Genomic DNA, 22,888 nt, shown 5'->3' with positions numbered 1-22,888 from the left:
GGAATTTAAAAGCTGAAAAAGCTGGCATTAAACTTAAAGGGCAATGGAAAGTTAGTAGCCTAAACATTTGTTTTGATTCATATGGAGGGAAAGAATTTGGACCAGATGCTTGAAAGAGCTCAGAACCCAGAAGCCCCCATTGTTCTTCATTTAGGTGCCTAAATGGTAACAGTTGGGTGTGCAGTTTTCTTGAAAGCTGATCCTTTTGTGTTGAGGCAGCTTTTAGGTTTTAGCCTATCTCTTCTTGGCTATGGAACTTAACTGTAAACATTATATTCCAGAATTGTCCCACATCTATACCCTTTAAGCATTTGCTTATTGTTAGGAGGTCTATTGTGAATATTGCAAGGCTGCAACCCCTTCAGCATGTTCTGAATTTTAAAAATACATGTCCCTCATGTTGCTTTCATCCTGGAGACATTCATTCTCTGCATCTAATGCTTTGGTAACAGTTTTGCAAGGAGTTCAAGCAGAGTGTGGACTCTTAAAATCCTGTACATTCATATGCTTTTGTTTGCTTTAGACTGGCTATCCTGTAAAATACAAAATATTTTAGAAGAAGCAGGGCTTTGCCCTTTCTTCCATGATGTGAGCTTCCAGTCCTAGGAAACTTTTCATCTGAGCCTAGTGTGTAGATGGTTGTATATCAGTGTGCTTATACTTTAGGGTTGATAAGATATAGATGATCATGAAATACATAATAGCAGGATTGGGTTAAATCAAGATCAAGCAAAATATCTTCTTATAGTTAAGAAAACGATAATAAAGATTAGCTCTTATTTTCACCTAAGTTCTGTGTGAACACATGCACGCACATGCACACACACACTCACACACAATACAAGTACCATTTGAAATTTTTCTGTGCTGCAGGGTGTTTAAGATGTTCTCTACGATTCAAAAGCACCTTTGGGCTTCATTCTTATAAATGTTAAAAATTTAGAAAAAATTACTAAAAGGGTGAGGCTAGTAGTAGGCTTAAAAGATGAAGACTCAATTTTAATAAAAGCAGCCCTTGTCATACCCTGCAACCCAAAAGCAGAGCAGATAGGTTCCTTTGAACTAAGACAGTGTCAGGAAATCAAGGAGAAGTTTAGTTTCCAAAAATTTAGCATTATGATTTTACCATGCAAACTACCTCTGCAGAGAAGCAAGTACAGTACTTTGGGCAAATCTCCATGACTATGCTCCCTACAGGAATCCCTGTGTAGATCTTCTAGTTTCATTTCCTTCAATAATCTTGACACAGTGCTGTAGTTACTCCATACTTCAGATCTTCAGTCTATATAGAGGACAAAACCAGCTTACATTTCCTTATGTATAAACAGAAATAAAACATTCAGGATGTCAAACTAGACTGGGAAATAGGAGGACTCAAAATGCAATGACAATGCCAGTTAGTAAAAGCTGAGTAATTTACCTATCAAGGTATTTTTGAGAAGGTATGTGTCTCCAAAGAATAAATAGCACTTTATTTTACTATCTTAAATAGAGGCATTTTTAACATTTTGATGAATTTTTGAGCCAATTATTGGCAGATGTGCTTTAGTGAACCATATGTCTTGAGGTGATGTACAGATATATTTCTCTGCCTCAACAAATATTCCAGCTTCTTTCCAAATGGTATGTTTGTTTGGCTGATGCACGACCTCAGCCAGCTATTTTTCTGAAATTGAATCCAGATCAAGTGGAATGCCCTGCTGGTTGTATCTCAGTGCTTGCTTTGACCAGTGTTCTTCACCCTAACAGAGAACCAGCAGTTGTCTGGGTATTTGGGAGTTTTGAAACAAGCTCCTGCATGTTATTCATAAATCTGCTTTACCTTCTTTGACAGATGCAATTATCACAACCAGTTATCATTGGAAGACTATAGCAACATAAGTCTGGTAGTATCTTTCTCTACAATATTTTAATTTTTTTTTCACATTGAAATTATGCAATCCTTGGCATAATCCTTCATGCGTTGCAAACCTACCAACTGCTGAAACTCCTTTTCCTCTTGTATGTGTTTGATCAACTATATTGTACAACTTAATATTGAGTCTCAATAACTTCCATATCAAGTTTCATATTTAATTGCTCCAATGTAAATTTCTCACCTAATAGGAGCTATTATGAATTGCCAAATTGTAAATTGTCTCTCCAGAAATTCTCTTCTATCTTGAGATGTAATAGGAAGAAGTTGGGCACCCATTTTTTTCCTGCCTGTCACTGTCTGACTCGTTGCCAGGAGATATTCAACAGTCTGGTTCCTTTTGCTGCATTGTCAAGCCTAAATGTAGGCCATCAACATACCTGGATATGTTTCACTACAGTGGTTATTACATTTCTGTACAGAGCTCTCGGAAATTGTGTGAAAGGTGTAATATAAATGTACAGATTAGAGTGGAGTGGATTAAATAGGACTGGACTCCTGGAATGCACATCACCCCTTACTATGAGTTCTCACAGTGTGGTTAGAGCCAGCCTGTGCTTCATGAAATTTTTTTTGTGATGTCCATTTAACCAATAAATCTGTCATCACTGACTGGTCTCCATTTCCTCTGAAATAAACAAATCACTATAAGGTTCTTTGAAGCAGCAGACTGCCAGGAAACACAAGAGTCACTTTTGCTTCATCCACGGAGATAAAGTAGTTAGAAAGTGGAAATGAGCTGCAACTGAAGGAGCCTCAGCGTTCTCACACCTGCTAGAAAGTACAGTAGATTTCCACAGAGCAGGAATTCAAACAAACCTCAGATCACTGTGTTCAGTGAAAGTAAGCCTGCCTAGCCAAGAAATGAATTGCAGGCCCTTGGAAACTACTTAAAGCAAGCCAGTTTCACAGGGACAGAGGAAATTTGAAAGAGTCCAGGAAACTCTTCTAGGCCTGTGATATCCATTGCATTAGCTGTTGTTCTCCTGGCCCGTATTTCTGACTTCCACACTTCTCAGGCTCCATTTTTCTACTAGATGGTCCTCTGCTTGCTGCACTTCGTGTTTCATTCCACAGGTCACTCCTCTGGGCCTTGACTGCCTTCAGTGCCAAGTATGCTCATGTGTAAGTTTGCATTTGCTTTTTCTTTACTCTTGAGCTGGAATTTATTTCATTGCAGTCTGTGTTCCCAACAACCTATGGCTTAAGTGTTATCTTTAACCTCTTTTCAATGTGAAAAATTAGTCTTGGAAAGCTAGTAAAGTCTTTAAATTGATCCAGTTGTTAGCTGGTGGTCTATTTCTGCTAAAAAAGGTTGTGGAAATTAGGTTCTGATAGACAAGTATGTTCATTGTGAAGGGAAAAAAAGTATTGATTTTTGCTTCTGTAACTCATTTTTAGGTAAACTTAACTTGCACAGTTTACTTCTTTATAAAATTGAAGAAAAAAGCTGTTGTTAAATGTTTGCAGTTACTTTCAGCAAAGTAGCTTAAAGCCTTCTTGCCAATAAAAAACTGACTCTTGTGCAAATGTCTGTGACTATAAAAAATACAAGAAACTTCTAATTGAAGGTGAAATCATGGAAGGAAAAATCACTAATAGAAGAAAGCCAACATTTTCAGGAAAATCTAATGAATCTTTGTTAGGAGTGGACCCCTGGCATAAGCAGAAGCTGAGAATTTTTAAATGGGACAGTTTTACAATGTAGTTTATAAATAGCATTGAAAAACCTTTCACATTTCTTTATCCATTCCATTTTTCTAAGTAATTTAAATCTTGTTAAGAGTTTTGACATCAGTATTTCCTATGATTTTTTTTCTTTGTTGGAATACTGTTATTGTTGGAAAGCGGTGTTACTATGTGCTCAGTAAAAGTTCTATCTTGGATTTGGATTCACAGCCAGTATTTTGTATTTTGCTGTTAGTCCCATAAATAAAATATTAAATTTGCTCTTATACTAACAAATCCTTTTAAACTAATTATTTTCCTTTTAAACTACTTATTTTTCCACTCTATTTTTTATTGCTGGCAAACTTAATACCTCACATTTTGAACTCACAGTACAGTAGAAAATATTATTGTAATTACTTCAAGTGTAACCACAGGCTTCAGTTCTACATTGTCCAAAGCTTTTTCTAACCCTTGTGTTCAGATTGTCTTCTGATGTTCTTAGTTTATAGTGATTTTTATAAGTTAATATGGCCTTTAAAAAAAAAGTTACAAAAAAGTGACTTAAGGGGCCATTCCAGAATCAGTCCCTTTCCTGCCATGGACCAAGTGTTTGCAAGCTCCCAGCACAGTGCTGAAGTGCCTCTATTTTCCTTAGTGGTAATATACTGAAGTATTGGAAGGCATTGAAGATAAAATACTGTGTGGAACCAGTGAGATGTGTAGCACCACACCTGACCCAGGATCTTACCCCATCACAAAACCTCATGTGATAATGGGATGGGGCTTCCCTTCCTCTTTTCTTTTTTTTTGTCTGTATTAATAATGGATTGCATTAATGATGGGGAGATAAAAACCAGACCCATAGTAAAATGGTGTAAACTTACACCAAAAGGAGTATGGCACTTGCTGTAGTGGGAGATACTAAATCTAATTTTGGAAAAAAGCTGGGGCTCCAATTGATTGTATATATTTTCTAGCTCATTTTTAATCCTGTGGGTCTTTTTGTCAGTAACAGAACAAAAGCAAGGAAAAGAAAGGCATGTATATGTCTGCCATTTGCATGACAGTTCAATTCCTTCAAAATATACTACTTGTTTTAAAAATGGAATTGCTTTCCAAATTGCAATTGCCAAAATATTCTGAAATGAATCCATGTGCAAACTGAAAATGTGCTCACAGATGATTTTTCCGAAGTGATTTTGGTAGCTTTAAGTCTTGGAAAGGCCCTTTTGTTGAAACTACATAACTGCTCAGGTCTTGATGTATTACAGACAAAATGTGGTGGGAAAACCCCCATGATAATAAATAAACTCAGGTATAGCTAAAGGAGATATGAATAAAATTGCATAAGGATTCTTTGATTATGTCCTTAGATTATTTATTTGTATTACTGCTAAAGCACTTTGTTACAGGATGAAAGAAAATTTGAGGGCCACTAAACAGTAAGCTCTATGATACAGGCACTTCAAGGAATACTAGTTATATGACAACTGTAAAGAATGTTTCTGCATTTTACTGAGCAAGGAAGGGATCATTTTTTCTATCGATTGGTTTAAAGTCTCTGAAATTGTAATGAATGCAGTGAAGAAGGAGATTTTTTCCAGATCAAAAATAGTTGGGATGAAGTAGCACTAAAATTGGATCTTCAAGCCATTTTAAGTAATACTGAGCTCATAAGTTTGAAATTCTGTTTTTATTTTGATAGCTAGTTTTGTAACAGTTAAATGTTGTGAATTTCCTGTTTATTTGTCTTCCAGAAAAAATTGACCTGAAAAAAACTATTGTGCAGACGGCATAAATCCAGTCAAAAAGACACATCCATTTAAGAGTTGGACCTTGTGAGTCCCTTCCATCTCAGACTATTCTGTGATTCTGTGATTATTTTCTAAGAATTACTCCAGACACAGAACATAAGTTTGGAATGATTGAACAAGCTCCATGTAAACATCAAAAATGTTCAGGTGTTCAGAACAAAAACTGCAGGTTTTTTTTCAAGGCTGGTTCACTGTTTATATTTATGCTGGTTGAGTACCTTTAGAATGAGATGAATTGAAATAGTAAAGTTTTTAAAATGCTTTATGAGAACTGAAAGGTGTCATGTTCATGAATTGTATATACTAATATGGCAAAAAAAAGAATTAGCTTCTTCCTGTGTGTAACACATAGACTTTTTTTTTGTGCTGTGTATATGTGCATAATTTACTAAATCAGAGTTAAGAGAGCTTATGGTCTGCTGCTATAAACTATGAATTCTGAAGCCTCACTTTTATGGGAATGGAGATTCAGTGTTGGCAGGAAAAAAGACCTGGCTCTGCATTTATGAACCTCTCACACTCCTAAGTTTTAGAATTGTTTCAGTAGAACACAGTTGTCTTGGAAAAGTCTTATCTTGGAGAGAAAAAGCTGCCAGGTTGCTTATTCTATTTCTGCTGGGGTCTTTAAACAGCTGGAGCGAGACCTTGAGGCAGGCTCTTTACTTCAAAGGGGAGCTGGTGTGCAGAGCAGGAAAGGAAAGTGGTCATGTGAATCTTCACGCTAAGCAGACTACTTGAGTGTTTATGGAGCAACTCAAATTTTTTTTGAGGATGCGTGACTTAATACCTGCATATGCATTACATCAGTTAGCAAATTCTGCTCATTGGTGCCTGCTTTGTTTCGGGCAGGACAAGGCATAATCTTCATCATCTGGAGAGAGAGTTAGGCACGGTGAGCAACAATCCGAGCAAATGCACGGGGGCTAGACAGTGACAAGGGCATCTGCCTGCACGTCCTAGCATCAGGAGGAGGGGGAGTGAGGCAGAAGGCATCCAGAGAGAAGGATGCGTTTCAGACAAGTACTGTGGTCCTGTCTAGAGTCAGCTGTGCCTTGTCCAAGTGATGGCTTACACCGGATAGAACGTTGCCATTTCCTACATTTCTCTTAATATCGATTTAGAGCAAACGAGGAGCTGAACATAACTTTTGACATTTCAACATTATTGCCTTACTGCTTCTTAACTGCTTTTTTAGAAATATTGAATAGAAATATTGAATACTGAATGAGAAAGGAATGGTACAGATAGTGCAGGACATTGTACTCATAATGATTCACAAGGTTCTGTATCTGAGAGAAAATTCTGTAATAACCAGTAAAAATGGGATAGGTACATTTTATGATCAATAGCAGCAGAAGATCTAGAGAAATTACTAAAATGGAACAGCATTTTGTTTCATCAAAAGTAATTTTCCTTGGAAAAATGGGTACAAAAGGCAATGTACTTTTCTGAGCACTTTCTACTACTTTCCTTTCTTACACACTGGGAGTTGTGGAACAACTTATTGTTCATAGCCTACATTTGTGCTCCGTGGGATTGTGACTTGCAAACAGGTTTTCAGAACTGGATTTGAGGTAATGAATCTCATACACTATGTGTGTTCTTTTGTCAAGTTTAAAAATTATTTTGATTGTCTTAAACATCTCCTGTGTGCAAAGGGAATTTTAAAATACCTGTCTTCTCAATATACTTAGGAAGATGAAAATTTAAAACTTGATCAGTGATCTTACTCCTTGGCAACTTGACATATGAATTGCCTAAAAATAAATGTATTATTTTCCTAGTTATCTTACTGACAAAAGGTTATCTTGCATTTGCAATGACACCTGTATAATTTCAGAAATTTCTGCCACCCTGGAACCATCTTTGGATAATTGTTATTTCTGCTTCCTAAATATATTTCTGGTATATTAAGTCAGATTTCAGGCTATAATGATCTCTTCATCTGTTTAAATTCTTAGAGTTCATGAAAGGAATAGATCATACCGACATTGCATAGTAGCAATTTGTCATGTAGAAGATACTCTGATTATACCTAAAAAAACTGGTTCTTTCAGCTAATAAATTACTGTGTAGCTCAGCAGATCTGGATGATCTGATCAGCAGATCTATTGGCAGAGCTCTCACAAAAGGTTTGCACACCTTCTTGGAGATGTCTAAAAAGGTTTGCTTTGGACTATATATTGTATTCATGTTGATTTCACCCTCTTTTATTCTTGATTTAGACCCTAGCATGTTTCCTTTCCTTAGGCTTTTGCTGAACCTAAATCTGAGGATCCTGCATATTTTGACCTTTTCCTATGATTCTTTAATTTCCCTCAACTTTTGAGAAAAATACACTTTATGCTTTATAAGTCATAAGCATAATGTAGGAAATTTCAGAATCAGACCACTTAAGAAAACCATGTTGACTTGCAGAAACAGACTGTGCTGCTGTTGCTTCTGTAGTTGTGCCTCAGTGGGATGGGACATGAACATCATTTTACACCCTGTTGATACATCTTGACTACACATGCACAATCTGAATCCTCTTTGCCCTTTTTTCCCCCGAACTGTTATTTAAAATGTGAATTTTGTCCAATGGTATTTGGACAAAATGTTAAACAGTCTGTAATTATAAAAAATTGGTCAGTATTTCCACACCTCTCTTGAACAAGGATCAAAGTCCTTTCCAAGATGGGAGCTGTTGTTGATGAATTGTGAGACTAAGTTGAAGGAGGCTGTGAGATTTTTCCATCTCTCCCTAAAACCTTCTCTGGTACAATGCCCAGGAGGATAACAGCTAGGATACACTGATGAACATTTTCATGTGTTTGTTACCACCATGAGGAAGTGGGGTGCAGCATAAGGTAAATGCACTGTCAGCTCTTGGGAGCATGGCCTTTCCTTAGCATGCAGTGTCCAGTACAATGAGGAAGCCCTTTAAGCACCACTGCAGCACTAATGCAAAAAAATAATATATTTGGAACTTTCTTTGTCTCATACATGGGCATACATGTCTTTATTCAAAAATAGATCTTCTGGGTTCTTTCTACAGTTTTTGAAACAAAAAATGTCCTCCTACCTAGGGAACTAGCATTTCTATCTTCACTCTTTGATTGACTTGCTGTCTTTTCCATGTCATAGTATAAGAAAAATATTTATTAATTTACTTCCCTTTAAGTCTTGGTAGGGTTATGCATAAGGGTCCTGATAATGCCCTTCTCTAAGAATTAATGATGAATACTTTCAAGTAGTAACAGACTGTCTGAAATGAGCTCCCATTACCTGTAGCGTGGGTCTATTCAGTACTTTGCGAGGGGCAGGTTCCATTTACAAACAGGACCCCTTCCACACAAATAATCACATTTGGCCTGCATGATAAATTATGGGTGAATTAATGTCCTGTTGAAGGATATTTAATTTGAGATTCTTAGCTGGTCATTATTGGTGCAATCCAAGAAGGAATGACTGGTGGGTTTTTGATGTTCTCAGCCTTGTCTACATAGATGTCTTCTCATTTTGTCCTTGAAACTGAAGATTAGCTTGCATGGCAGTTGACTCAAGAAAACTTTTATTATGTCAAGGCTTTACTGGGCTGACATCATGAAAATGAGAGAAGAAAGAGAGAAGTTGATACTGAATTTTTTAAAAAGGACTAGATCAGTTTTAAAGAGGTGAACTAGGAATGGAAGCCATCATTGAAAAACAGGTTCATTTTTGAGCAACATCAAATAAGTAAGCAGTCTAAATTCCAAAGCAGAGTAACTCAAAAATTAGAGAAAATCAGACTTTAAAGTAGAACTACAGTTCTAGAATCAATGAACATAGTTTTTCTGGTGGGTTAGTTGACACAAAATTACACATAATACAAAAATAATTTTTTTTTTGTTTGTCTATATTTCAAGGCATGAGAAGACACAGATTTCCTGCTTTCAAAAAGAAAGTGAAAATATATGAGAGTAGGAAGGCACCAAATTGTGTTTAGAAAAAGCTTAATGTCCTGCTAAATGCACAGATGCATAAACTAAACACTTTTTATGCTTATACCACTGTTTATATAGTAATGAGGATTTTCCATCAGTTTTCATCAGTTAAACAGTAGCTGCCTTTTTGCTGTTTAATGGAAACAAGGCAATCTTGCATAAAAACATCAGATGTATCAGCATGTTATGGTATTTGATTTTTCATATGAGTTCAGCATAGTTATAACCATAACAGACCAACATTTTAGCTTCCTTTCCTTTTGATTTTTGACTCAGATTTGTGAACTGAACTGGATCCAATTTTGCTTAAGGAGAAGGCTGGATTTTTGGATGATGGAGAAAGTCAATATCCACTTTTTCTTTCTGTTTTGAAAGACGGAGAATTCTTGTTTATGACTATGAACATCTGCCAAATGCTCTAACACCAGCAAAAATTAACTATTTACTCAAACCAATGTTTATATCTGTGAGAGTAGACATTGCTCCATGTTTTCAGTGCCCTAGAGGCCTATAAATACCCTGGAAAACATCACAACAATGTGAAACAACCAGTGCAGTTATTCAACAAAAAACATTTTTGTGGCATGTTCAGTTCAGCCTCTATGATAACTCAAGCCTTAGTGACATTTGTTCTACTGACTGGAGTCACTGGGGAATGCAGAAAGGAAGGGAGATGCGAGTCATGCTAGTTGAACCCTTTAAACAGCCAAACAGCAAGCAGATGAATCCTGAATGCACTGTGCTGCTGAGGAGCTCTAAGCAGAACAGGGGTAAGAGAGGGAATGAAGTTCAACACTTCACAGCTGCCTTTTGACACTTTGTCATGCCACAGACAGTTGAGATCAGATGGTTCAGGTTTTGTTGGCATCAATAGAAACTCTCAGCCAGCACATTGCAGGGGTGGTTATGAGAAGCAAACAGTCCCTTGTCCCTAGGTGTCCCCTTCGCCTCCAGACCCTGAGCAGCAAAAGCAAGAGGCCCGTATTCAGGGTGGTTGTCAATGCCTAAAAAAAGATTGGAAATGGTCTTTCAAAGATGTGCAATTTTAAAATAAGATACCCTAGATAAAAATAGAGTAATATATAATAATTTTATTCAGTTGGGTGGAATTTCCTTGACTGAGTAGTTTAAAAGCAGATGAAATAAAGTTTTATGTAGAAAGGAGTAACACCCCAGGGCTTGTGCCTAACTGCTATAACTCTTTTTTTTTTTTTCCTAAAGCTTCAGACCTTTATTCTACTTCTATAGATCCCTCTTGAATTTGAAAACTGCTACATACTCTTTTTCAAAGCTGCCAGAGCAGAGCTCAGGAGGTATTTTTTGAAGTTTAGAGGCAGATTTATCTATCACCCCTCCTCACCCTGTTAGCACAGGGAAACGCAGAATGCATTACTGTTGCATGAAGCCCAGCCCTGGAGTTGGTGGTTACCAGCAACCAGGAATCCCATACTGGGGTTTCATTGCTGCTTTGAGCCTCTGCTTTTTAATGTGTACTCCCACATCCTTCAAGTAGGTATGCTAATACATTTATTGACATTTTTCCCCTGTTTCTGGGATCTGATAATCTCAAGTATTGTGTCTACTCTTACTGCAGAGATCCAACCCTGGCTGGGGTTGGAAGAGAAGCAAAGAAATGCAGCACCAATTTTAATTTCCTAGAAAGATGAAGTTCAATAGTTATCAAAGTCAAAAAGTGGGACAATGTGTTACCTCCAGCTGCCAATCGTTACTGGAGGTGACAACTGATCACATTAAAGAATGTGGGTACTGATTTGAAATGTTTTAATTGTACAATTAAATAACCTCTTAATTTGTTTTTGATGTTGTAACTTCTAGGATGAAGAAAAAACATTATACCTATCCAACTTTTATGTTCAATATTTATGAATGTTTCTAAATTTTCTTATCCCAGTAGAGGTAGGTATTTAAAATGAGCTTTTTTAAGAAGAGTAAAACATATACTGTATAGGATTGTAGAAAATAGATAGGATTTACTAGGCTTTGACATGCACTGTCAGAGTATTTCATTAGCACAGTACTTTACCAAGAAGGCCTTTATTTTCCAGCTTGTAGGCAGCAAGCTGTGGGAGGTGAGTGATGGAAGAGACAGGCCCTATTATTTAACATTTGTTTGCCAAATGGTCTCCCTGATTGGAGAAAACAAAAGTTTTAGAAGTTTTTACTTTTGTGTGAGTTTAGTGATCACAAAAAGACTTTGCATTACTGACAAGGAGATGTAAAGCTGGAGAAAATAATTACTTTTTAATTTGACTAAAATACTGAGGACATGGGGTTTAATTATTGGGTGCTTTTGGGTTGTGGGGGTTTTCTTCTTTTTTCTTTTAGCATATTTTTTTCAATGGGCTCACTTGAGACCAGAACTTTACATACACACTGACGTGTTTGCACAATCAGTCTCCTGTTACTGTATTTTCTAAATAAAGAATTAAGACTTTGTAGGGAATATTAACTCATTTGGAAGTAGCAGTCCATTTTAAAAGTTAAAAGAAGGTTTATAATTTTCATTTACTGTAACTATAGTCTCACTAGATAATATAAAAAGGAGCAGTACAAGTACAGCATTAAAATTCTGCCATTTCAAAAGCTGTACTTGAACCCATACTTGAAGTAACTTCCTCTTTTGCATATATAGTATTCTCTTGTACACTAATCTTAAAATACAGGAAGGCCTCCAGAAACTATACTACATCTTTTTGCCCACATGGAAGTTGAAGGATTTTTTTAGTTGTACTCTGCCAGAGCTTCCATTTATGAATCACAGGCTTTAATTATGTAAGTTGATTCTTAACAATCAAGAAAAATTAGCCGTCAAAAAGACCTCCCAGACTAAAATATTTAGTAAAATATATCTAGAAGAAAATTTAAACCTGAATTATTAGCTAGATTTTATTTCTTTTACAGATTTATTTCCTTCACCCAAAATTCTATCTAGAGAAGTATTTTGGGTTTTCAGTTTAATTATTGTGAGCTTTTTTCAATTCTTAGCTATAACTAACCCATACTCTAGGTTGAAAATGAAATTGTGTTAGCATCAAACATGACAAATCCTTTGGGTGCTTTTAATGGATTCTGCCATTTACGATAATCATTCGAGAAAACAAAAAAAAGGAAAATGTGGCATGGTGCTAAATAGGGGAACTTTTAGGGTAAGTCAAAACCAGCTGATATTCAGAACTTCCAAAGCAGTCATTAGTAATAGTTTTAAGTGAAAAATGAAACTTTCATGGTTGGCCTGAAAGCCAATGGTATAAATAGGTAAAACATCTGAAAAATTTTATTTTACAATGCTTTTTATTTTGGCTTTCCCTGAAAGACAGGTAATTCCTTTTAATTGTATGTGGGAAAATACTTTTCACTGTTTTTCCAGTTTTATAGTTAGTGTTATACCTCAGCACAGTACTGTAAAGTAAACAGTGAATGAAATAATAGAAGATACCCAGAAAATCCACCCTGTTGGGTATGAGGGAGTGTGTGTGTGTGTGTGTGTGTGTGTTTTCTGTTTTGAAAAAAGTCTGGATATCTGCTCAGGTAGGTTATGAGCACAGCTGGGCCTGTTGGTTTCATTTTAATGCTTTCTGAGGGATAATAAGATTTACAAAACATGTCACTAAAACATATGCAGGCAAATACATTTGCACAGAAATCTATATTTCTTAGAGGCCCAGACAGAGATTACATTTGTGCCTCATGCTGAAAGCTGTAATGCCACACTAGCTGAGCCATGTCCACTAGGGACAGCCACTAAGGCAGAGAATGACCACATGGAATTGTGTGTGGGGGTTGTGACACTCATCAAGACTGGGAAATGGAAGGTGATTTGTGATCCTGCAGCTCTGCAAGGTGCTACACACACTTTGGAGGCCAGTTATGGGTGTTTAAAAAGGACAGGTTTTAGAAAGAGTAAAAACATTTCAAGCAGACTGAATTAAAAAAAAAATTGAGAAAGGGCACACTAACATAGGATTAAACAGAAGTATTGGATGTTAGATTTGCTCCAGACACTGCTTTTTTTCTGTCATATGCTCAACATATATAAAATTTTCACTACATCACTAAGGGGTCCCAAATAAATCTGTTTCGTGATGAATGGAAAAAAAAAATTAGCTAGTGTAACACACGTGGAAGAATTACATTAAAAATACCACTGTGAAATGGCTTCCTGTTTCCTGTAGCAGCAAAATAATTCTTAGAAAGAGTTAAAGTGGAATTGTTGGTACCCATTAATATTTTCCTTTGCGTAACTGTATCCTGAATCTTTGAAAGAGGAGTGAGTTAGGCAATATGGAGCCCTCAAGAAATAGTATTAAACTGCTGTAAAGTGTTTCAACTTTTATTGCTAAGTATGAAAAACTAAAATCCTAGATTCTTTGGCTTATATGCAAAGTATGTATTGTTTTGTTCAGACAGGAGGTTATGCAATTGCAATAAACTTTTTTTAAAAAGCAAACTTAGAAGTCAGCATAATTCTGACTGCAAGTTCTGTCTGTATATTTTGAAAAAATATATATGAAGGAGCCTAAGGAAATGCTCTTCTTTATGAAAAATCATTTCAACTCAAGATTTCAAATGATGCTTTGGAAGAAAGAGGTCTAGGCTATACACTTGGTGAAGTCTGTAATCAAATTACACCTTGATTTCTGCAAACTATGGATAATGTGAATAATGTGTAAAAAAAATTTGAAGCCTATTTGCTTATAGGTAAAACAGAATTGTTTATTAGAAGTATATTTGGAATTTCACAATGCAGATTTAGTATAGCAGTAGCAGAAAATTAAATAATTGACAGCTTTCCATAGAGTAACTATGTAACCACATTAAAAATGTTTTACTCACTGATTCAAAGAATAGTATCCACAAGGTCTGCACTTTCCAAGCAACAGAATTATTATCAAGTGCTGGCTGCCATTTGGGAAGTAAACATGGCTAGTTTTGCATTGGAATGTACTGCTGCTTAAATATAAAGGACTTTTAATGCCAATGTGAAAGCACATAAAACTAATGGCCATTTATATAAAGAAGTTACTATATGAAAAAACGTTTGTAAAATGCATCACTTGACATATGTTCCCATCCCACTGTGATTTGGATTCTAATACACCAACAGTGGCAGTCTGGCTTTTCAGAGAAAAAAGTAATATTTCTGTTTTCATGATGTTTAAATTCTAGGTAGCACATGCAGAAAGCATACTAGTATATTTTGGTATATTACTGGTGACTTTCTTAGCAGCAAATCACTGCAACATTTTTTTTATTCCTTACCCATATCTCAATTTTTGCTGGCAATATCTTAAGCTAGAGGTATAGCATTTTATGTCATAGAAAGTGGAGCAACCTCAACCTAATTTTGCCTAAAGAGGCAAATCTACATGTACTTGAGAGAAAGCATTTTTTCAAACAGTTTACTGGTCAAAGGATTAAATGATCCATAATCCATTTTTTACCACTTAAGTATTTAAGTATTTTTCCTTTAAAAAGATTTTTTTTTTTTAGATGTGAGTTATATATGGCTTTCTGTTTGACCTGAGTCCCACGACACTGCTTAGTATTTTTGGCAGGACAAGGGTCTCTGATTTGCAAAGCTAAATCAAAAACTACAACCTATGATTTTAGAGTGATAAGACTTACTGAGAGGGTATTATCTAAGTAAATTCTGTGTGTCTTACACTCATTTCCCTTCTCAAGCAACCACTTCCCTACAGTTTGTAGTGCTTTGCATCTTTCAAATACCATCATGGCAAAGATCTATTTTCCCAAGTACATTTTTCCCAAGTATCATTTTTATAAAATAATGTAGTGCCAAAAGGAACCTTTTAATGCCTCCTTGGAGTTCTGATACAGCCCCTCTCCAGGGAAGAATTTTCATCAAAATGATGAGAACGATGATGACTGAGGTATGCACAGTGTTTGGCCTGGGTTTGGTTGCTCTTCACTTTTATTCTCTTCCTCTTGGTTGGAAAGAGAAGTTATATAAACTTCTATCTCAACTAGATGTTTTCTTCACTTCTTGATCTTTGTTCTAAGAAGCTCCTGTACAGAAAAATCTGTTGGTTTAATTTTATAGGTTAGCTTTTACTCTGGAACATTCACTCCTAATTATTGGGGAGATGGTCCTGACATCACTTAATGAAGCTTCTCTGCATGAAAGCGAGTTATAAAACTCGTTTGGTAAAAAGGCAAAAAACCCAGCATGTGTTATTTGTTGCTGCATGTAGGAGATGTATCTGCAGAATGTACTTGCAAATGGGAATTTTCAATCCCAGAGGATAAAATGTCATATTAAAATGCAGTCTGAGAAGTTATTTTCAGGGAAAGCTTTTGTCTCCTTTCCTATGATAAACTGTGATTATACACAGACTTTGGACAGAGATTAGTGAAGATCTACTCACTAGATCACTACTATTCTCACTCATATGAGAGAATACATATGTTGTCCTCCCTGTCTGCACAGTTTGAAGAAGCAGTGACCTGTACATGCTATGTAGTTAGAAGGTAAAAGGATATCTTTTCAAGCAGAGGTATCTTCCAGAACCTGCAGCATTAGCTGCTACAGTGTTATGAATCAATGTTTCCAATACTGCAGTATAATTCCTAGACTTTTACTTTCAGAAGGCAATAATAACAAAATGTTGGCAGCAGCAGCCAGTAGGTAATGGTTTAGGACAGTATATAGTGTGTTTCAGAATACCCACAGGTTTTGCTGTGCCAGGTCAGTGTTTATTTTGGGTGCGGATATGAGGCTGTTTTAAATTGTTAATTGTCACAGACTGTTAGAAAGCATTAAATCAATAAGCAAACAAAAGTTTGCTTTCATTAGACTGAAAAGAAGGATTCATGTAGTTTTGACATCGTACTTGTGCTACTGTGCAGTTTTGTCCACTTGCACATGCAGAGTTGTGAATTATGGAAATGATGATGTTGTCTGTTCCAATATTTAGTGAATTGCAGCTCCAGAAATACTTTTAATGACATTCTCAAAAGAGGCACTCAGACTGAAGGTGTTCAGTGATTTGGAAGTACACTTTTTCACTAGGCAAAGTCTTTTAAGAACATTATTTAAATGACTGTGAAGAGAAGGAAAATTATGAAACAAAAATAGATTAATAAAGTCTGCAACATTTGGTGCAAATAACAGAAGGTGCATCAAAGTAACCATAGATACGTGGACTTATTTTTTCTTTTGTACAAAGATTTTACACAAAAGCAGGGAGTAAGGGTTTAACTTATGAACCTGCAAAGTAAAGAGCAGTGTTTTGGATACAGGGTAAATTTTCATATTAATTCTACGCAACTTTGAATTGAAAATTTAGAAAATAAAAGTCATACAAAAACTTCATAATATTCTGGATCAAAAGTCAAAAATGTCTGAAGGCGACTGTTTCTGGGTAAATCTTGCCCTCACACGTAGTTTCTGGCAAAAAAATAGGAACCATATGGAGACCTTTGCACCATCTCTTTGCTACTTTTTCCTTAGTTCATATTGTTCATATCTCAAAAGAAAAAAGAAAAGTAAGCAAGCATTTTGAATTGAATCACATATCATTATTGTGTTTTTTGATTTCTAGAAGGTTTTGTTACATACCAGTTATTTAAACAAATGTCTAAGATTTATGTTTGAAAGAAATATTGTTTCATAAAACATTAAAATAGTCAGAAGTAGCAAGATTTTTGCTTTTAATACTTTGCATAGATAGCTTCATTTCAAAGTAGATGCCTATGTTGTAGTTGTTTTCTTGATCATCATTTATAGGAAGATACACAATTAAGGACATATAATTTATCCAACTTCACTATAAATTAATAGTGAAATAAATTTAGAAATTGTTTGCTAGTGCTGGGGGCTTTTCATGGGTAAGTGTTGCAAACTATTAGTGAAAGTTGAAAACCTGAATATTGAGCAATAAAGGTGAAATTCTTATGGCCTTTTTGTCAAAAATCATTAGTGGTTATTGTCACTATTTACTCTCAGTGTGCATATCAGGATCTGAAAATCTTCTGTAACTACCAATAGAACACTAGCAGTCTGATAAATTTTTGAAAATTTTTGTCTGGGGATTTACATTCCTGGTATTAACTGAATGTTCATTTCTGTCTGAGAAATGAAGGTATGCCAGCTGTTGAACTAATCCAAGAAAAAATAGGTGTTTCTTGCACATTTGACCTTTGATTCTGACCCTACCTGGTTGCTAGCAGATCTTTGTACCATAGATAACTCCTCCAGTCTCTTTCAATGTTCTGTGATCAGTCTTTCTTTTCCTTAGGCAGGTATCAGAAGTAAAAACATCAAAATTATCACTGTATAGGGATTTGATCCTGTGTTTGCTTGGCATGCTTCAGCTCTTGATGTAGAGAGAAGAAAATAGGAACTCTGATGGGATAATACAAATGTTGGGATTAAGAACAAACCATTCCTTAAAGTAAAGCAGAAGTAACTTTTGAGGGTGGGGAATAGTGCGATAGGGAATGATTTTTTTAAAAATAAATCTTGAGCTCTTATTAAACTTGGCAAAAATCTTAGTCTTCAAAGATTTGTGGAACAGCCATTTATAACTCTGAATGTCTTTCCAAACAGTACTTTCTTACATCAGTTACCAACAAGTATTTTTGTCTAACAGGAGATATTAAAGATGATGCCTGGAGTTTTTGAAAAGTGATAAAAACAGTTCTAAGAAAAGGCATGACCTGCATCCCTCAAAGCAGTGTTTAACTGCCTACATTACTTGACATCTAAAGAACAAAGGTTTCCAGAGGAGAGACTGATAAGGTACAAATACCTGCAAGTAGGCTACATCTTCTGAAAGTGTGCCAGAATTGGTCTGACAGAAGGCGGAAGACAGACAATATAGATTACTGTATTTTTCATCAAGTGGTTAGTACCATCTGTATGTATTTTATGTGTGCCTTTTGAGAGGCAAGTAGTCTAACTGAGTTCCCCCTAGGCTTTGTTCTCTGCCTCTACACCTACCACTTGGCATAAGATGTAGCCAGTAGAAGAAAACTAAGGTTCTTGGGACCTTTTTCTTGCCTTAGTTGCAACAGCTGCAAAACAGATGTAGGCTGACGTGAGTTCTGCCAAGAATCTCTTCCAAGTCTCCCACCCATTTTCCACCAAAGAGAAGCTAGTCAGGTGATATGAACAGAGTCCTGAAGGTCAGAAAGAGATGGGAGTTCCCAATCTTGGCTTTATAGAGACTGCTGAAAAAACAACAGCCGATTAGAAAACCTAGATTCTTTCTCCTTGGAAATTAAAACAACTCCAAATTTTAAAACTAAAATTCCAAGCAGTACGACATCAATAGCACATAAAGGGCAGCCTGCACATGAACCACAGTGACACTGCAGCAAGCAGGATGACAGCAAGAGACTCATGATTACCTAACTAGTACCCATTTCAGTCTCTTTTAAAATATATTTTCAATATCTCAAATGCATTAAGCAAAATGCTATTGTCTTGCTGGCTGTATTTTTTTTGAAACAGATTTCCTGGGATTCCAGTTGCTCTGTTACATTACCTCAGTATTGAGAGCGAATCAGCTCTCTGACCTGTCCCAGGTTTCTGTGTACCTCTCCAATTTCTGCTTTCAGTAGTGATTGAATATACCATGTGGTTTTTACACTGTTACAAATCCAATCAATAATATTCTCAAAAATAAATAAAATCCTGCAACTTTTCCACTGTGTCAGTCTGGTCGTGGAATCTTACTGCTAACAAAACTATGGCTGTCAGGCATTTAGAATCCAGCATTGAATTAAAGGTAGTATCCAGCAATGGAAGAAATGTCTAAGTAACCAATAGTCCAAGAATGCTTATATTTCCACGGGATCTGTATGGGGTAACACTGATAGCAGTTCTGAATCCTGTCTGTTGGCAAAGATGATGGATGTAGGCTACTAATGCAGTTATATTCCCCTTTCCTTATCCCAGTATTCCTCCCCTTCCCTTTTCAGTATCCCAAGAACCATTGGCTCTGAATGTTACAAAAAACCATTTGCTGCTGAACAGCAAAGCCATTTTCCTCATGGAATCATCTGCTTGCCAAAATTGCTCATGTTACAAGTCTCAGTCACTTACAGAGATCAGTGTCTTCCTGGGAGACATTTGGATGGGTACTCCTTAAGTTTTTCCCTTCAAACATTCACAATAGAAGTAGCTACCAAGGTTTTATAGCCTTGATCCCTCTTTCTGTTGTGTATCCAGACTTATGTCTTAATTTCTAGTATTTAATTTTTGATATGGTATCAGTGTCGTATGTAGTTACATTACTTTTATTTAAGGACACAACCTCTAGTCTGGGAAGCAGTGAGCCATGGATCTCTCTTACAGCAAGTACTGACATGGGAAGACTTCTTGGCTCATGGCCTCACACAGGCACAGGATGACCAGGACAGTTATAGGAGGACTTTAGAAATTATTTGTATAAAATTTATTTCTGCATCATGCCGCACATAATGACTATGCACACCCATCTGCTTTCAAGCCTGTATGAAACACATGTGGCAGTATAGGAATGGTTAGCCAAAATGGTAAAAATAATGATTTAGGTGTGTCTCTTCAGTGATTCAATGGAATGGGGATTTAGGGGTTTAAGTATTTAAATTCAGGTGATCTACTAGTATTTGGACCTTATAATGGGATAGCAGACAGAGAAATTTAAAGGAAAAAACCAACGTGCATATTCCTAAAACAGAAAAACATGGAGAGAAGTTACAGTGACTCTACTTTGCCTATTAGTATAAAGGAAGAAATGTTAATTTCTAGGTGTAAAGTGGTTTTGAAACATCAAGTTTTCTATGTTGAGTTTGGAAATAGACCTTGGCCCCACACTATTGTCAATGGGCCTGCCAGCTAATGTCCTAAAATCTCTACTGTACTTGTGGCTGAACAACTCCCAGATACACTCAACAACTTTGATGGACACTCTAAATCATACAGCCAGTACTACATTTCACATTTGAAGCAAATTTCTGTGTGTTATGTCAGCAAAAGCAGAGGTTTGGTGCTATGCAGCCATTAGCTTTAAAACATTTTGAATTATTGACTATAGCACTGAGTCAAGAATCAACAGTTCTCATTAAAAATAACCTCAAAACCCCCCAAAGTTCCCTTCAAAGTAACAGAGTGACTGACAAAAAGTGAAAATATTCTTATACCTTTATAAAATGTAGATTTGAAACCAGACTCATTGGCCAGTTGGACAGGCTCAGGCATGCTGATGATTCATCTGACACAGAGTCCCAGGGAGGGATTTTTTTGTGAGCCAGTTCATTTGGATGTTGATGCACGTTTCTATTTAAATCAACAGCTGAAGTGTGAATTAATCTGTGACATTTTTAAGATGGTTCGTGAGGCCAGAATTTGACTAATGATACTTGTACTGATCTCCTGCTAATTTTGGATATATAGGTGTTGTATCATACCCAAACTTACAAATGTCTGGTCTTTTTTTTTCTTCTTCTTCTTTCCTTTTTTTTTTTTTTTTTTGCTTTCCACTATCTTTTTTTTCCTTATGGTTTGAACATTCATTTATTTAAGCTGACTTCACTGACTGCAATAGAATGACTGTCACTGAGTTACTGAGTTCAGTAGTTTGGGTCAGGACCAAATATATCTGTTTCTGAGAGTAAAAGGAATTGTGAGGGTGATAATGAAACTTTCCGCAAAGCTCCTCTTATTGTGGCCAAAGTATCCCTTAGGTAATGAGCATCAGTGGTAGCAAATTTCCTATACTGATACCAGCTGTGCCAAAAAGCCCCTACCTGCACTATAGCGTGAGTAGGAGATCCCATGGGACATGGGATAGGACCAACTTCCTTTAGACATGTGTTCAGTTTCCTGTGCTTTGTCTGTTGCTTTCCCTGAAAGTGTAACTGCACTAAACCTTAAAGTGTCTGCTGTAAAACAGCTTTGGCTTAAGGTATTAGTGAAATGATAGGGGAGAGAGATTCTTGAGGTATTACTCATTATACAGTAATCAAATGATACACATCCTGTACTGGTTGGATGCACTGAGAGTTGCCAGCAGTGGGAAGGAATTGACGCTTTGCAGAAATTCTTCAGAGAATTGTTAGAAAATGAAACACTGCAAGGTTTTAAGCTAAAGTTTGATGTGTTTTAATGGAAGCAGCAGATCAAGTCTGCCAGAATTACTTCTGCTTTCCTGATTTACAGCAAAGGATCCATAGGAATGAAAGCAAGAGTGTGTTTCAGAGAGAAGAAAGTTTGAAAGATGTAACTTTAGCTTGTTGTTGTTGTCGTCTTTGGGCTTGTTTTTTATTTAGCTGTACACTTCTCATGACATTACATCACTTTTTGCCTTTTTTTTTTTTTTTTTTTTCAGATTCCCAAGAAGGCAACTACAAGACAGAGGTCAACAGTAAACCCAGGAAGGAAAGGACAGCTTTCACCAAGGAGCAAATCAGAGAGCTAGAAGCAGAATTTGCTCATCATAACTATTTGACCAGGCTGAGAAGATATGAGATAGCAGTAAATCTTGACCTCACTGAAAGACAGGTACTGATGAAAAATAATGGACTTTAAATACCTGCACAATATGTACCAGGAATTAGTAGCTCCTCACAGTAAAGCTCCTGTTTATCATGCTAATATTTATGTTGATACATCAGATTGAATGTTTTTAGCAAAATTATAGACATTTATTATCTCTCTGCTGTGAAAGTAATTTATACTTTCATATGTACCACTTACAGATTAACTTCATCTATTAGGCAGAGATGGAAGATAAAAGCATGAGTGATAGATCTGTTAGATGGGTGCATATCTTTTTGAATCTGTCCACACTGATGTCATTGAAGAGGGGATAGGTCCCAAACACTGTATGCACAAGGAGTTGGTTTGCCTGCATGCAACAAATACGAGCAACTTGGTTCAGCCTATTAAGTATATGCAGTGGCCATTAATGCAGAGTTTCTGAACATCCTGTTTCCAGATGGCAGCAAAAATGGGAACGCCAGCAAAACTGGGATACAGGCATTTTAAACCCCTTTATCTTACCCTGCTCTGTAAAAGCAGCGGAGATGATGGAATTTCTTATCACTGTTATTGGTTTCCTGCTCACCAAACCCTGGTCCAGGAAACACTTCTGCATGTGCTTAAGTTTCATCATGCATGTTGTCACATTAATTTCTAATGGAAATATCCATGTTACACATGTATTAAAGTGTTTCAGGATCTCATCTCTATACACTAAATAGGTAGTGAAGTCACATTTCAAATAATAATTACATCAATGTACACATTTTGAAAATGTGTTTTAGTAAAGAAGTTTAGAATACTGGCCTCAAATACACAAAATCTCATTAAATATTTCCTACAGTTTTAATATTAAAATAGAAAGCTTTTTGCCCACTGATAGACAGTCATTCTTTTTTCAGGAATTAATATGAGATTGAGGGATTGCTTTAGATGCAATCAGTAAGATGATGATATAGTCAAAAGTAGGTATCAAAATAGCATAATGATTTGTGAAGTCTACATATAAGAAGAT

The 22,888-nt window shown here is 36.2% G+C and overlaps 1 protein-coding gene across 1 annotated transcript in view; it reads left to right on the top strand.

The window, feature by feature from the left end:
• MEOX2 (mesenchyme homeobox 2) overlaps window positions 1-22,888 on the top strand; it is a 51,676-nt gene that overhangs the window by 16,105 nt on the left and 12,683 nt on the right. The window contains exon 2 of the mRNA XM_058032902.1: window positions 21,722-21,894. Within this exon, the coding sequence (XP_057888885.1) occupies window positions 21,722-21,894 (173 nt within the window). The remainder of the gene's footprint in view (window positions 1-21,721; window positions 21,895-22,888) is intronic.

Source organism: Melospiza georgiana, chromosome 1 (assembly GCF_028018845.1).
Source record: "Melospiza georgiana isolate bMelGeo1 chromosome 1, bMelGeo1.pri, whole genome shotgun sequence".
Classification (NCBI taxonomy): domain Eukaryota; kingdom Metazoa; phylum Chordata; class Aves; order Passeriformes; family Passerellidae; genus Melospiza; species Melospiza georgiana.
This window is presented reverse-complemented; position numbering and strand designations above follow the sequence as displayed.